This window comes from Phyllobates terribilis, unplaced genomic scaffold (assembly GCF_046119375.1).
Source record: "Phyllobates terribilis strain yellow unplaced genomic scaffold, ASM4611937v1 Scaffold_4__5_contigs__length_816908805, whole genome shotgun sequence".
In the NCBI taxonomy this organism is placed as follows: Eukaryota; Metazoa; Chordata; class Amphibia; order Anura; family Dendrobatidae; genus Phyllobates; species Phyllobates terribilis.
This window is the reverse complement of record NW_027362764.1, coordinates 154,218,385-154,236,067: the sequence shown is the minus strand read 5'-3', so window position 1 is coordinate 154,236,067 and position 17,683 is coordinate 154,218,385. Positions and strand designations below refer to the sequence as shown.

Genomic DNA, 17,683 nt, shown 5'->3' with positions numbered 1-17,683 from the left:
GAAAAAAAGGGCTTCCCTATATTGTTGTGTCCGGCCAGGTACAAATAGGCAGCTGGTGGTTGGGGGCAGCCCGTTCCTGCCTGCTGTACCTGGCTGGACACAAATATAGTGCGAAGCCCCACGTCAATTTTTTTTAAATTATTTCATGAATTTCCTGAAATAATTTAAAAAAATTGAAGTGGGGCATCGCACTATATTTGTGTCCAGCCAGGTACAGCAGGCAGGAACGGGCTGCCCCCATCCACCAGCTGCCTATTTGTACCTGGCCGGACACAACAATATAGGGAAGCCCTTTTTTTCTTAATTATTTCATGAATTTCATGAAATAATGAAAAAAAATTGAAGTGGGGCTTCGCACTATATTTGTGTCCAGCCAGGTACAGCAGGCAGGAACGGGCTGCCCCCAACCACCAGCTGCCTATTTGTACCTGGCCGGACACAACAATATAGGGAAGGCCTTTTTTTCTTAATTATTTCATGAATTTCATGAAATAATTTAAAAAAAAGTACGTGGGGCTTCGCCCTATTTTTGTGTCCAGCCAGGTACAACTAGGCAGCTGGGGGCTGGAATCTGCAGCGCAGGGAGGCCCAAGCTTTCTGGGCCCCCCCCCGCTACAAATTGCAGTCCGCAGCCACCCCGGAAAATGGCGCGTTCATAGAAGCGCCATCTTCTGGCGCTGTACCCAACTCATCCAGGGCCCTGGTGCGGTGGCTCACTGGGTAATAAAGGGGTTAGGGCCAGCTTGGTATTATCAGCTGGCCCCAAGCCCAAAATTCATGGGGTCACGCCAGTATTAGACATGACCGCCATGAATTTCTAGTAAAGTATTTAAAAAAAACACAACACCCAGAATAAAGTCCTTTAATTGAAATAAAGACACAATTCTTTATTGTTCTAAATTAAACCATACTTACCATCACACCCATTCCAGCTGAAGCCAACGATCTCCTGCAATAAAAGAAAAATAATAAACCAACCTCATCCTTACCTTTCCATGGTTCCCACGACAGCTTCAGCTCTGCTACATCGAGATGACTGGCTGGACCGCAGCAGAACGCTGCCATCCAGCCTGTCATCCCGCAGACACTGAGAAGCGCAGGCATGCTTGCGCTCCTCACTGTCTCGCTGTGACGGCATCCAGATGAGCCGAGGTCATGTCCAATGAACTCGGCTCACCTCATGCACGTCACTGACAGCGTGGGAAAATTCTCACGCTGAAGTGCTGAGTGCAGGAGAATTCTCCCACGCTGTCAGTGATGTGCATGAGGTGAGCTCATGTCCAATGAACTCAGCTCACCTCCTGCACGTCACTGACAGCGTGGGAAAATTCTCCTGCAATCAGCGCTTCAGCGTGAGAAGTTTCCCACGCTGTCAGTGACGTGCATGAGGTGAGCCGAGTTCATTGGACATGAACTCGGCTCATCTGGATGTCGTCACAGAGAGACGCTGAGCAGCGCAAGCAAGCCTGCGCTTCTCAGTGTCTGCGGGATGACAGGCTGGATGGCAGCGTTCTGCTGCGGTCCAGCCTGTCATCTCGATGTAGCAGAGCTGAAGCTGTCGTGGGAACCATGGAAAGGTAAGGATGAGGTTGCTTTATTATTTTTCTTTTATTGCAGGAGATCGTTGGCTTCAGCTGGAATGGGCGTGATGGTAAGTATGGTTTAATTTAGAACAATAAAGGATTGTGTCTTTATTTCAATTAAAGGACTTTATTCTGGGTGTTTGTGTTTTTTTTAACTTTGACTATGGGGTTAGTAATGGGGGTGTCTTATAGACGCCTCTCCATTACTAACCTGGGCTTGATGTCAGCTGGCATTATAAGCTGACATCAACCCCAACCCTATTACCCCCTGCCACCGCACCAGGGCAGCGTGGAAGAGCGAGGCTAAGTGCCAGAATTGGCGCATCCTATGAATGCGCCATTTCTGGGGCGGCTGACGGCTGGTGTTTCTAGCCTGGGAGGGGGCCAATATTCATGGCTCCCTTCCTGGGCTATTAATATCAGCCCCCAGCTGTCTGCCTAGCCTTTGCTAGCTATTAAATTAGGGGGGACCCCACGTCATTTTTTTTGGGGGGTCCCCCATTTTAATAGCTAGTAAAGGCTATGTATTCAGCTGGGGGCTGATATTAGTAGCCTGGGAAGCTCCGTGGGTATTACCCCCTTCCCAGGCTTCAAACATCTGCCCCAGCCGTCTGCTTAACCTCCGCTAGAGCCTAAAATTAAGGGGAACCCCACGCCAATTTTTTTAATAATAAATCCTTTATTTTAATACTAAATGACAAGTACAGTAACCAACACTATCACTGTACTTCATATATATGTGACTGACATGTTTCTATCTATCTAATCTATGTGTGATGCTCTATCTTTCTGTTCTAAATTGTCGGGTACCGCTGCTGAATTGCCGGCCGGCTTTTTTAAAGAGACAGTGCATGAAAACACTATTATTTTTTTAAATAAATCCTTTACACTAAATGACAAGTACAGTAAGCAGCACTGTCACTGTACTTATTATATATGTGACTGACATGTTTCTATCTATCTAATCTATGTGTGAAGCTCTATTCTTTCTGTTCTAAATTGTCGGGTACAGATGCTGAATTGCCGGCCGGCTTTTTTAAAGAGACGGTGCATGAAAACACTAATATTTTTTTTAATAAATCCTTTACACTAAATGACAAGTGCAGTAACCAACACTGTCACTGTGCTTCTTATATGTGTGACTGACATGTTTCTATCTATCTAATCTATGTGTGATGCTCTATTCCTTCTTGTCTAAATTGTCGGGTACCGGTGTATGCCGCTGCTGAATTTGCCGGCCGGCTTTTTTAAACAGAGTGTCTTCTGAGCAGTTTGTCAGCTTTTGGACACCTTTGCAGGTGTTTTCTATGTGTTTCTATGTGTTTTTGTTTGCCTGCCATTGGTTTTAACGGTGTTCGACGGTGTTCTAAGGTGCTCGACGAACAGTTCGACGAACAGTTCCTCGAACATCCCGGTGTTCGACGAACCGAACCGAACCCGAACACTACGGGGGTGGCTCAACATTAGTGCTGAGTACAGATCCAGAGATGCTAACTAGAGATCTAGTGGTGCTGAGTATAGATTTACAGGTGCTGAGTACAGATCTAGAGGTGATGAGTGCATATCTAGAGGTGCTGAGCACAGATCAAGAGGTGCTGAGTACAGATCAAGAGGTGCTGAGTACAAATCTAGAGGTGCTGAGTACAGATCCAGGGGTGCTGAGTACAGATCCAGTGGTGCTGAGTACAGATCCAGAAGTGCTGAGTACAGATCCAGAGGTGCTGAGTACAGATCCAGAAGTGCTGAGTACAGATCCAGAGATGCTGAGCACAGATCCAGAGATGCTAACTAGAGATCTAGTGGTGCTGAGTATAGATTTAGAGGTGCTGAGTACAGATCAAGAGGTGATGAGTGCATATCTAGAGGTGCTGAGCACCGATCAAGAGGTGTACAGATCCAGAGATGCTGAGTACAGATCCAGAGGTGCTGAGTACAGATCTAGAGGTGCTGAGTACAGATCCAGAGATGCTGAGTACAGATCCAGAGGTGCTGAGTACAGATCCAGAGATGCTGAGTACAGATCCAGAGGTGCTGAGTACAGATCTAGAGGTGCTGAGCACAGATCCAGAGATGCTGAGTACAGATCCAGAGGTGCTGAGTACAGATCCAGAGGTGCTGAGTACAGATCCAGAGGTGCTGAGTACAGATCCAGAGGTGCTGAGTACAGATCCAGAGGTGCTGAGTACAGATCTAGAGGTGCTGAGTACAGATGCAGAAGTGTTGAATTTATGGGGCTGTTCATTTTGCATTGAAATAACTTGGTGCAGTTGTATGTAACATCAGTTCACATATCATGGCTGCAGTCACACACAACAGCTTATACTACAATATGTTATAATTGTACAGAAAGACATGGCCCGCACATCCAAAAATCACACATGGATCTACAGTATTGCGGCTAACCTGAAATTTACTTTCTGATCACTGCCACATCATGGTGAATCTTTTAGTACAGTTATAGCATTATACTACATTAAGTGTTATATTTTATTAAATATGCTGCATGCTGGGAGAATCCATAAGTCTGCAGTCACATAAAATTACAGCAGACTTTCGTGGGAAAAATGGACAACCCCTTTAAAAAGAAAATCTGGTAACTAATGTACACTAATTGCAGTAGAATATAATTTTTTGCCTACATCTGAATGTTAACGGTATTAAAACCATCATAAGGAGGGGTCCAGTAGCTAGGAGGGAAGAAGAGGTAGCAGTTGGGTCCTAGTGCCCACAGTAAGTGCCCCATATTCCCTGTAAACATAAAATGACACATTAGGTGGAGGAAGACCTTGTAACAGATTGTGCATTGAGCCTCAGGAGCTTTAGGCTATGCCTTTCATTAAAATTAACATTAAAATTGCTATTGTCTCTGGGGGATAAAGTGGGAGGAATGTAAAAGTCTTTCTCATTTATTGTCTTCTGACTGAATGATTGATAAAATGATGCATTATTATCTCCAAAAACAGACTTTTGTACTCTTATGATTATGTCACCTGCTAACTCCAGCGGCTTAGTATGGACTCATTGGTAGGGATGAGCGGACTCGTGGGAGTTTGGGTTCTGGTACCCGACCCCATCTTTATTCCAAAGTCCGGTTCGGGTACCAGATCTGTACCCGAACTTGAACCAGAACCCGAACACCATTGAAAACAATACGGACCCAAACTTTTTGATTTGGAAAATTCTCTCTCTCTCAGACTTCCCCCTCCGAACACTGCAATGGACTTTCAGGAGCAATCCGTGTTCGGTGATTAGCACCAGACACTAACTATCTGGTATAAACCCCAAACTTTTTATAAGGTTTTGTTATTGAGGGATCCTGAGTGCAAGAAACCTGACTGCAAAAGTTTAATGGAACGTTTTTGTAGTTTTTATTTTACTTCTATACGGCTTGTCACCTCTCAGTGAATGGCATCTGTAACTCAGTCGGCAATTTCAAAATGTCTTTAGGTTCTACCAATGAGCCCTTTAAGCAAAAAAAAGTATGATTTTTTTGACACAACATAAAAAATCAGACATGTGCACAGACTCATTGAATAACATTGGTCCAAGTGCGATCCAATGTAAGCATGAGTACTTACTAGACAATTGTCTAAACGCATTAATGGGACTGTATTTAACCTTCAAAACATCCTTGATCAATAACCACAGCAGTATCTTCAATTATATATACCACATGGAAGAAAAGCAAGGGACCGTAATTTACGACCACAAAATATACAATATCACAATAATCCTTATTACAGGGAACCTGTTATGTAAAATAATGCTAATAACCTGCAGATATGGGGATAATCTGCAGGTTATTAGTGTTCTGACACCGTGCAGCGCCCGCACTGAGACTCACACAGAAAGAAATGAACTTTGTTCCCCCGACAGCATTTGGCATCCAGTCATAGGGGCAGCACCGGCACGGTTTGAGTCATCGCTCTGTGTATAGAGAGCGGCTGCTGTAATCGCGCCCCAGCACTGACTGACAGCACGATCAGCATTGGGGCCGGCTGCTAGTCAGTGCCAGGAGCGCAGTTACAGTTGCCACTCTCTATACACAGAGCGATGACTCAAACCGTGCCGGTGCCGCCCTTATGACTGGATGCCAAATGCTGCCGGGGGAATAAAGTTCTCAGTGCGGGTGCTGCACGGTGTCAGAATGCTATTAAGCTGCAGATTAACCCAATATCTGTAGGTTAATAGCATTTTTTTACATGACAGGTTCCCTTTAAGTTAGTATGAAACAGAACAGCACCCTAAAAGTAGATGCTTGTGCTGCTGCAGAGTCAAAGCTACCTCATATAGAAGCATTGAGTGCCATAGTTTAGGCCAGTGGTGCAACAATGCTGCTGACCAAAGGTTAATGAAGCAGGAGGGCCCAACCCTCATAAGCGAGTAAGCTGCGCTCCTAAACCTAGAAGATGGGAACATACTGAACTGAACACCGTTATTAAAGCGTGAAAGTCATTGATTTACTCATAGACATGATGGCAAAGTATCGTGGCACAGGCAAGGTTTCTAAATAGCACACTATAGGCTGCATGTTCTGTATATAACTCTCAATTTAAAGGGAATTTGTCACCAGATTTTTACTACAGCATCTGAGAGCAGCATGATGTTAGGTCAGAGACCCTAATTCCAGTTGTTAGGCATCGGGTGTTTGCTGGATTCCAAATGAGTTCAGAACCATCAGTGGATTCTGTGGTCTCCCATTCCAATTCAGCTTGGGCTGATGCTGCTCAGCATCGTCATCAGTCCCAACACCTAGCTTGTGCACGAGATGTACAAGTTGTCTCTTGGTTCTTTGTTCCTAGCAACATGAAGCGTAGGTTGCAGAGGGAAACAGGGCTGCTGCAGCCTAAGTCCAGGATTCACTGCACTGAGCATGCCCGTGACATGGCGGACCGTGATTGGTGGTTTGAGAGTCAGCTGATCCGGTGACCTGGCACCGCCTGATTGGTCGCGGGTGACGTCACCAATAGTGCGACGGTGGGCAGGGCTTAATCTTTAAATAGCCCGCCCACAAACATGGTGGCGCGCTCTGATCATTGAGCTGTGATGGTGTTGTTGTGTGGACGCTTGGTCATTTGGGCTCCTCGTGTGCTTTAGCTTCTGTCAGGCAGCTTTAGCGGGGGATAGGCAGCCTTAGATGGAGGGAGGCAGGTAGCTTCGTCTGACAGTCTGGCTCCGACAAAGGGGTCGCCATACACCCCGAGCAGTCTGCAGACGCCGTATTCCCGGCACCGCCTGTAAGACACGTGGAGAGATACTCCTCAGTCCGGTAGCACGCCGGCTGGGAGCACGTATACGCCGGCGTGTATCACACACGCATCCTAGCGCTTGCTGTGTAGTCCCTGTGCTGTAAACAGGGCTACAGATACATTATTTATCGCACATCTCTCGTGCAGTTAACGGAGATAGTGCGAATCCTTATTCCCGTTCCGGTGTGCAGTAACATGGAAGGGATTGTTATTTCAGTTGGTTGTTTTACCTTCTTACCCGGAAGGTGTTCGGCCGCACTCCTCCAGGCTGCATCGCGAACCTCGGGTTCGGTTGCTTTCCATTATTTAATAAAGTTGTTTGCAACCGTCCCCTTAACAGTATCAGAGCGCCAGGGTCTTGCTGAACATGGCTGACAACCAGCAACTGCAGCACTATATACAGCAACTTGAGGCCAGACTTACGACTCTGGAACAAGCTGCCCCGGTGGCTGATATCACTGCAGTAGCTACCCAGGCTGCTTCTCAAGCAGCCAATCTGGTTAACTCGGCTGCGGTGAATGCTGCGGCAGCTGCAATCGCCCCATTAACCAGTTTTGCTCTCCCGGAAAAATTTTCTGGTGACAGCAAATCCTGCAGAGGTTTTATTAATCTGTGCTCCATTAATTTTGAGATGATGGAGGCACGGTTCCCCTCCGAAAGGGCCAAAGTGGGTTTTGTCATCTCGTTACTTTCTCACAGGGCCTTGGAGTGGGCTACACCCCTGTGGGAGCAGAGTGACCCGGTAGTGGCTAATGCGGGTCTCTTTCTTACAGTCCTAAAAAATGTCTTCCTAGGTCCTCAGGTCACGCATGATACGGCTCTTAAGCTTCTTGCATTGGTCCAGGGTTCGGTCATCGCCTGCCACTATGCCATCCAGTTCAGAACCTTAGCGGCTGAATTGGATTGGTCTGAGCGGTCTTTAATCCCGGTGTTCTGGAACGGTCTGGCTGGGCATATTAAAAATGCTCTATCTACCAGAGAGATTACAACCTCCCTGGAGGAGTTAATCTCTCTCGCTAACCGAATAGATTTGCGTCACGCAGAACACAAGTTAGAGCTGGAGGTCCCCAGACCTCAGTGTCGGTTGGCACCTTCATTCTCTAGACCCATTTCCAAACCCGCGACTCCCGACCCAGAGCCTGAGGCTATGGATGTATCCCGGATGGAGTCTAGCCCTTCTCGTTTCCGACCTGCGCATCTCTTGGAGTACCCCATTAATAAGGGTTCCAAGCAGTCTGGAAAACGAGTGTGTCTAACCGCCATTGGAGGAGGTGTGTTAGATTCCGGGGCTCCTTCCTCCAAATTATTGTATAAGGTGACATTGTTCTTCGGAACAACCACGGTTACTGCCAAGGCGTGGGTGGATTCTGGTGCCGATGGCAATTTTTTGGCATCTACATTTGCCCAGAAGTACGCCATTCCTATGGAGTTACTTCCAAAACCAATGAACATTAGGGTAGTCAACGGTTCACTACTGGACACACAAATCCCCACCAGTCGATTCCCCTCACCATGTCATTTCCTCAGGGTCACTGGGAGGTTATCTCCTTTCTTATTATTTCCGGTGGATTAGATGAGGTGCTATTGGGTCTCCTGTGGTTACGTTGTCACACACCACACATTGACTGGAATTCGGGGAGAATTTCTTCCTGGAGTGAGAATTGTGTGTCTCAGTGTATGGTTACAGTCACCCGGAGGGTAGTCTCTGAGCCTTCTTCCGACTTGGCCGCTCTCCCTGTGCAAAATCAGACCTTTGCGGATGTCTTTCCCAAAAAGGCTGCAGACACTTTACCTCGCCACCGACCGTATGGCTGTCCTATTGATTTGGTCCCCGGCACAGATCCTATGTCTGTCCCCGAGACCCAGGTCTTGTCAGATTATATCAAAAAGAACCCTCGGGTAGACCTTTTGTCCCGGTCCATGGATACGGCTGAGGACGATGACGAGCCCAGGCTCACTCTTCCTTCTGGGAGGACATTCGTTCCCCCTAATCTGCAAACTGAGGTGCTCTCCTGGGCACATGCCCCTAAGATCGGAGGTCATTTTGGGGTCAAACGTACCACAAAGTTCCTTCAACGGTCGTATTGGTGGCCCCAGTGGCGCCAGGACGTTAAGGAATATGTTCTAGCGTGTGTCTCCTGTGCGAGAGATAAATCATCCCGACAAAGTCCGGCTGGTCTTCTCCATCCGTTACCCGTGGCGGATTCCACAGATCTGACTCCGCTTCTTTTGAATAATGGCCAACATCTGCGCGTTCCGGTTCCTATGCCAGTTCCCTCTATGGAACCTGGGGTCAGAGATTTGGCTCTGGAAGCGCGGGAGGTTTGGGACCATACCCAGGATGCTATATTGGCCTCCAAGAATCAAATGAGAGAGTCGGCTGACACTCTTCGTCGTCCTGCTCCCTTATTCTATCCGGGCGACAGAGTGTGGCTCACGGCTCGCAATACTAAAGTACGCGGGGAATCTGCTAAGTTTGCCCCCTGCTTTATTGGTCCTTTCAAAATTTTGACCCAAGTAAACCCAGTAATGTACCATTTACAGTTACCACGACACTTGAGGAGTCACGACAGTTTTCATGTGTCGCTCCTTAAACCCGTTCGCCTGACAAAACTCGCTGAACCCTAACCTGCTACAGACACCAGGGGTGATAATCTCGAGGTGCAGGCTATTATGAGGTCTAAGATGGTTCGTGGAAAAAAAGGTTACCCAGTACACTGGAGGGGCTATGGATCTGAAGATCATCCCTGGGAACCAGTGGACCACATTCATGCTCCCCTGCTTGTTGAGGAATATGAGTGTCAAGTGGAGGGGGATGTTAGAGGGGGGGATAATATTAGGTGGTGGGTGTTTGCTGGATTTGAAATTGGTTCAGAGCCATCAGTGGATTCTGTGGTCTCCCATTCTGGTCCAGCCAGGGCTGATACTGCTCAGCATCATTGTCAGTCCCAACGCCTAGCTGGTGGCCGAGACGTACAAGTTGTCTCTTGGGTCTTTGTTCCTAGCAACATGAAGCGTAGGTTGCGGAGGGAAACAGGGCTTCTACAGCCTAAGTCCAGGATTCACTGCACTAAGCATGCCCGTGACATGGCAGACCGTGATTGGTGGTTTGGGAGTCCGCTGATCCGGTGACCTGGCACCGCCTGATTGGTCGCGGGTGACGTCACCAATAGTGCGACGTGGGCAGGGCTTAATCTTTAAATAGCCAGCCCACAAACATGGCGGCGCGCTCTGATCATTGAGCTGTGATGGTGTTGTTGTGTGGACGCTTGGTCGTTTGGGCTCCACGTGTGCTTTAGCTTCTGTCAGGCAGGTTTAGCGGGGGATAGGCAGCCTTTGATGGAGGGAGGCAGGTAGCTTCGTCTGACAATCTGGCTCCGAGAAAGGGGTCGCCATACACCCTGAGCAGTCTGCAGACGCCATATTCCCGGCACCGCCTGTAAGACACGTGGAGAGATACTCCTCAGTCCGGTAGCACGCCGGCTGGGAGCACGTATACGCCGGCGTGTATCACACACGCATCCTAGCGCCTGCTGTGTAGTCCCTGTGCTGTAAACAGGGCTACAAATACATTATTTATCACACATCTTTCGTGCAGTTAACGGAGATAGTGTGAATCCCTATTCCTGTTCCTATGCGCAGTAACACGGAAGGGATTGTTATTTCAGTTGGTTGTTTTACCTTCTTACCTGGAAGGTGTTCGGCCGCAGTCCTCCAGGCTGCATCGCGGACCTCGGGTTTGGTTGCTTTCCATTATTTAATAAAGTTGTTTGCAACCGTCCCATTAACACCAGTGATGTGTCACTTACTGGGCCGCTTGCTGTAGTTTTGATGAAATCACTCTTTTATGTGTTTCAGATGTAGCAGTTCTCTGAATGCTGAGCCCTGTATAACCCTGCCCACATCACTGATTGGCTGCTTTCTGTGTACACTGGGCATAGGCAGAACGCTGCCATTCTAGCTGTCAGTACATGCTGCAAGTTTTGCAGTTGTCAGGGCATGCAGGGGGGTATAGTTTTAGAGCCCAAGTTTGGGCGCCACTGTATTATAAATCTGTATATCCTTTTCTTTGTACAGTATAAGCTGTGCGGACTTCAGTGTCATCAATGTGGAGGTCACTTCCTACATTATGATTCTCTGTGCACAGTTTGGCATTTACATTGGTTGCCGCTCAGTGGATGATTAATGTCCTTCTACTTCATAAAGGTTAATGTTGTTTTTTGATTTTGGTCAAATTGTCCCAGGGCCACCCTCCCTAAGCAAGCAATGGGGCAGCAGATTTCTTTAATTCAGCAAATCTGTTTCCTGCATAGTTGAGTAGATTTCTCATATTAACAGGGCTTCCATTGTCATTCTTCTTGTCTGTTATCCAAAGAGGAAAAGAGTGACTAGGAATGTTTCTCTTAAGAACATTTACAACTGACTGTGAATGGTTCCCCGGGGCATTGCTTCCATTAAGTTCTTTACAAAGAAATGTGATTTCCAAGAAAGCTCAGGGTTTGCAATATGAGCTGCTGGGGATGTGTGACACAGTGTACCACCCATTGCCCTGGCACTGGGCAGGTTAATGTCTGCATCGCAGTGAACTTGGCCAGATCTATAGAATGAAATTATGACTTGTTTTTTTACCTTGCGGAAATACTACTTGTTTAATTGCTCAATTTCTTTCTATTTAATTTTTAAGCTGCTTTTTTAATTACTATAATTCAGAATTCTCAAAAGTAAGAACTAGACATTGCCTAGAGAATCAATAAATTATTAACTATGCTTGTGAAAATAACATGGAAAAAATTGATACATTTTAATTTGAGTTTAGACAATAGAGTTAGTAGTATCACAAGATATAAATCAGCTCTATCATCTAGAATCCCTAAATGAGAGAGAGTGGGTGCAACTAGTTCTCCTGCTTTGCACTGATGAGGGGCAAGGAACCCCAAACAGCTGTATGCGAATAAAGACTCTGGTTTGGCTTTGTATCCTAAAACATGTGGCAATGCAATTTCAAGGGTCGATATAGACCTATAGGATTGGTGCTTCTAATAGGTGATACTACAATCCTGTTCTCTTCCTCTGTGCATTTCTTATTTCATGGAGAGCATTACATTGCTTATAAGCCTTCCTTTCCTCCTTAAGGAGGAACTCAACCACTTAGACCACCCATCGAAGGCTTCTCACAAAGTTAATTTGTCTCAAGGCAAGAACCCCCAAACCACTATATGAAAATGGAGCTTTTGGTTTGGCTTTGTATGCTAAATCAAGTGGCTTGATCCTTTCCAGGATCAATATTGACTTATAGGATTGCTTCTTCCAGTAGGTGGCACTAGAGATCTTGTTCTCTTCCTTTGCAAAGAGGCTGTTTGCAGAAATGACAAATGCTCAGTCCAATGACTGGTTTGGCATCAAGGTGCTAGGCTCTTTGGAGTGCTCGTATTGATGATATGCCTGGATATAAATCCTCCCTCTCTTTATTATATTATTAAAAGGGATTGGACAACTCCCTTATTGCTGGATATTGAAGAAGTGTTTTAGAGATAATGGAAGTTAGCAATAGAATCTAATTTCCAATGCACATGTCCCTACTATAGCTCTCTATAACCCATCGGTTGTACTGTAACAGCACCACACTTTTATACATAATCATACCAGATTCTGACACAGAATAAGTGGTATACTCCATGTGCCTCCATAGTATGCATGGAGCCTGACTATATTGAATATACAGTAGATACAATTTAGACTATCATCCCTATATTTTGATGATGATACTTATTTTTTCATGATCAGAATTTGTAAATGGAAACCACAATGCAATGGTGGAGTTGTTGCATGACTTAACTCAAGGATCGCAAAAGATTCATGATGGAATTTGATGGGATCTCCTGGGGTTTCTGTCATTTTGATTGGAAAAATAGGGCTGCAGGAAGGTATATCTGTGGGATTGGCTGACAGTCTAATTATATTTGGGCGATTGCTGACTTACTCTCAAATAATGATATTGGAGGACAGAAGGAATGGCCCGTGTGATTTCAAATGGGCAATCCTTTTGTTCCTCCTGAAGATGAGTCTGCCATCCGCTCTCTCAAAGAGAACACAGCAATGCTCATCCGAGGAGAATGTTCCTGTATTTATGGGGGACGCAGAAGAGATATCTGTTGGCCAAATTATATTTTAGCCTATAGCTATAATATGTATGGATGCTCTTTACATATTACATTGATTCTCTGATATTATATGTTCTCTACTGAAGTTCCAACTATTACTGTGGTTCCCATTACTAAGGGTAATTTAACAAAGCAGCTCCAATTTAAAGTAGAGTTGCCATGTAGAGCGTGGGAGAAGGACATAACTGCATCCTGAGCCTCTACCTAGAAAAGAAGGAGGATTTCAGTCTACCTCTTATTTCGACCATGCAGCTAAGTTGTAGCCACTGAATATAACTTTGGATTAATGAAGCAAACACACAAATGAGTTTAAAGAGCATTCCCATAATTGAGCATTAACCTCTTTCCATAGGATAGTGAATAACTTATTAGTGGTTTGACCACTAGAACCCCCAGCAATTCCAATAATGGTGCACTGCCATTTCTTGAAAGGAGCTGAGGTGTGCATGCTCAACTTCTAGTCCATTAATAGTCTAGTACTGCTGGAAAAAGCAAAGTACAGTGCTCTGCAGAGCCCTTTTCTTGGGATCCAGACACAAGTTTTCGGGATCGTTGTGGGATCCAGTATTCAGACTGCGAAGGATCAGTGAGATACAGTTTATTCTATGGATAAGGGTTAACTTTCAGTTCTGGGAATTTTACTTTTAGCAGCCACTACTGAAAATAGTAATATGGAAAGTCATCATAAATATTATATAATGGTGATTGTTGCAAGTAAACATTGCTTATGTTATTTTATGGGATTGATTGGCCTTGTCTGCTTTTTACAGACTTTACCTGTCCCTTTAAGTACATCCCTACAGAGAAACCTGGGCCGATCAGTCCTGACCCAGGCGTATGCAAACAATGAGTCGATCTATGGTCCCTGAGAATAGTAATATAATCTTGTTAATTTTTAGATAAATATAAAAGATATTTTAGAATCTAAATAAATTTTTTCTTCCTTTTTTGCTACCAGTTGCAGCAGGAATTACTGGCAATGAAGCAACAACAAGAGATTCTAGAAAGGGAGAAGGAACATAAACTGGAGCAGCAGAGACAAGAACAGGAAGCAGAGAGGCATCGGCGGGAGCAGCAACTTATGCACCCACGGAACAAGGACAGAGGCAAAGAAAGTAAGAACACCTTCCTAAAAGTAATATTCTAATATCAAAATCACAAGTACCTGAATCAAATAGAGCCTGATACGTAAATATCATTGCATAAAAATGAATATATACAGTTATATGAAAAAGTTTGGGCACCCCTATTAATCTTAAGCTTAATGTTTTATAAAAATTGGTGTTTTTGCAACAGCTATTTCAGTTTGATATATGTAATAACTGTTGGACACAGTAATGTTTCTGCCTTGAAATGAGGTTTATTGTACTAACAGAAAATGTGCAATCTGCTTTCAAACAAAATTTGACAGGTGCATAAGTATGGGCACCTCACCAGAAAAGTGACATTAATATTTAGTAGATCCTCCTTTTGCAAAAATAACAGCCTCTAGTCGCTTCCTGTAGCTTTTAATGAGTTCCTGGATCCTGGATGAAGGTATTTTTGACCATTCCTCTTTACAAAACAATTCCAGTTCAGTTAAGTTTGATGGGCGCTGAGCATGGACAGCCCTCTTCAAATGATCCCACAGATGTTCAATGATATTCAGGTCTGGGGACTGGGATGGCCATTGAAGAACATTGTAATTGTTCCTCTGCATGAATGCCTGAGTAGATTTGGAGCGGTGTTTTGGATCATTGTCTTGCTGAAAGATCCATCCCCTGCGTAACTTCAACTTTATCACTAATTCTTGAACATTATTGTCAAGAATCTGCTGATACTGAGTGGAATCCATGCGTCCCTCAACTTTAACAAGATTCCCGGTGCCGGCATTGGCCACACAGCCCCAAAGCATGATGGAACCTCCACCAAATTTTACTGTGGGTAGCAAGTGTTTTTCTTGGAATGCAGTGTTTTTTTGCCGCCATGCATAACGCCTTTTTGTATGACCAAACAACTCAATCTTGGTTTCATCAGTCCACAGGACCTTCTTCCAAAAAGAAATTGGCTTCTCCAAAAGTGCTTTTGCATACCTCAGCCGACTCTGTTTGTGGTGTGCTTGCAGAAACGGCTTCTTTCGCATCACTCTCCCATACAGCTTCTCCTTGTGCAAAGTGCGTTGTATAGTTGACCGATGCACAGTGACACCATCTGCAGCAAGTTGATGCTGCAGCTCTCTGGAGGTGGTCTGAGGATTGTCCTTGACTGATCTCACCATTCTTCTTCTCTGCCTTTCTGATGTTTTTCTTGGCCTGCCACTTCTGGCCTTAACAAGAACTGTCCCTGTGTTCTTCCATTTCCTTACTATGTTCCTCACAGTGGAAGCTGACAGGTTAAATCTCTGAGACAGCTTTTTGTATCCTTCCCCTGAACAACTATGTTGAATAATCTTTGTTTTCAGATCATTTGACAGTTGTTTTGAGGAGCCCATGATACCACTCTTCAGAGGAGATTCAAACAGGAGAACAACTTGCAAGTGGCCACTTTAAGTAGCTTTTCTCATGATTGCATACACCTGGCTATGAAGTTCAAACCTCAATGAGGTTACAAAACTAAAAAAAGTGCTTTAGTACGTCAGTAGAAATCTTGAAGGAGTTCCCAGAGATGCTTAGCACTTGTTGGCCCTTTTGCCTTCACTCTGCGGTCCAGCTCACCCCAAACCATCTCGATTGGGTTCAGGTCTGGTAACTGTGGAGGCCAGGTCATCTGGCATAGCACCCCATCACTCTCCCTCTTGGTCATATAGCCCTTACACAGCCTGGAGGTGTGTTTGGGGTCATTGTCCTGTTGAAAAATAAATGATGGTCCAACTAAACGCAAACCGGATGGAATAGCATGCCGCTGCAAGATGCTGTGGTAGCCATGCTGGTTCAGTATGCCTTCAATGTTGAATAAATCCCCAACAGTGTCACCAGCAAAGCACCCCCACACCATCACACCTCCTCCTCCATGCTTCACGGTGGGAACCAGGCATGTAGAGTCCATCCGTTCACCTTTTCTGCGTCGCACAAAGACACGGTGGTTGGAACCAAAGATCTCAAATTTGGACTCATCAGACCAAATCACAGATTTCCACTGGTCTAATGTCCATTCCTTGTGTTCTTTAGCCCAAACAAGTCTCTTCTGCTTGTTGCCTGTCCTTAGCAGTGGTTTCCTAGCAGCTATTTTACCATGAAGGCCTGCTGCACAAAGTCTCCTCTTAACAGTTGTTGTAGAGATGTGTCTGCTGCTAGAACTCTGCGTGGTATTGACCTGGTCTCTAATCTGAGCTGCTGTTAACCTGCGATTTCTGAGGCTGGTGACTCGGATAAACTTATCCTCAGAAGCAGAGGTGACTCTTGGTCTTCCTTTCCTGGGGCGGTCTTCATGTGAGCCAGTTTCTTTGTAGCGCTTGATGGTTTTTGCAACTGCACTTGGGGACACTTTCAAAGTTTTCCCAATTTTTCGCACTGACTGACCTTCATTTCTTAAAGTAATAATGGCCACTCATTTTTCTTTACTTAGCTGCTTTTTTCTTGCCATAATACAAATTCTAACAGTCTATTCAGTAGGACTATCAGCTGTGTATCCACCAGACTTCTGCACAACACAACTGATGGTCCCAACCCCAATTATAAGGCAAGAAATACCACTTATTAAACCTGACCGGGCACACCTGTGAAGTGAAAACCATTTCCGGTGACTACCTCTTGAAGCTCATCAAGAGAATGCCAAGAGTGTGCAAAGCAGTCATCAGTGCAAAAGGTGGCTACTTTGAAGAACCTAGAATATAAGACATATTTTCAGTTGTTTCACACTTTTTTGTTAAGTATATAATTCCACATGTGTTAATTCATAGTTTTGATGCCTTCAGTGTGAATGTACAATTTTCATAGTCATGAAAATACAGAAAAATCTTTAAATGAGAAGGTGTGTCCAAACTTTTGGTCTGTACTGGATATAAAAAAAAAGTTTATTGAACAGCTGTTCAAATGTTTTCCATATCTTGTGCTTCATAAATAAAAAATGTTCTAAAGAAAAGTATTGGTGCTGTCTATAGCAAACAATCTTTTGCTCAGTAGTTAGCACTGTTGCTTTGCAGCGCCAGGTCCTGGGTTCAAATCCCACCAAGGACAACATCTGCAAGGAGTTTGTATGTTCTCCCTGTGCTTACATGGGTTTCCTCTGGGTTCTCCGGTTTCCTCCTACACCCCAAAGCCATACTGATAGGGAATCTAGATTGTGAGCCCCGATGGGGACAGTGGCGATAATGTCTGTAAAGCGCTATGGAATTAATGGCACTATATAAGTGAGTAAAATAAATAAGGTGATCGATTACTGTATATGATTGAAAATAAAACTCTAGAGACAGAATAAAAACATTTTAAAAATCAAACCTATGAGATTACCCAAATCAGTGACATCATGAAACACTGATGACATATTTTGTAGTACTCCTTTATTTCCTGTAGATGTCACTTCCGTCATACAGTTGGTTTCCATCAGATGGAAAAGGGGCCACAAACAATGATTCTGATGCATTCTTTCTGATGTCCATGAGTGGGAATAATTCTGGAAATCAGAAATAATGTAGATACTATATTAATGTAGACATTTGCTAAAAAGACCAAAAATAGTTAAAAAGTGACAAAAAGCGCACAACAGGGCCTCA

At 44.8% G+C, this 17,683-nt stretch overlaps 1 protein-coding gene across 2 annotated transcripts in view; it reads left to right on the top strand.

The window, feature by feature from the left end:
• HDAC9 (histone deacetylase 9) overlaps positions 1-17,683 on the top strand; it is a 1,057,517-nt gene that overhangs the window by 908,828 nt on the left and 131,006 nt on the right. For both annotated transcript variants that reach the window (XM_073677842.1, XM_073677846.1), the window contains one exon: positions 13,952-14,108. In XM_073677842.1, the coding sequence (XP_073533943.1) occupies positions 13,952-14,108 (157 nt within the window). The remainder of the gene's footprint in view (positions 1-13,951; positions 14,109-17,683) is intronic.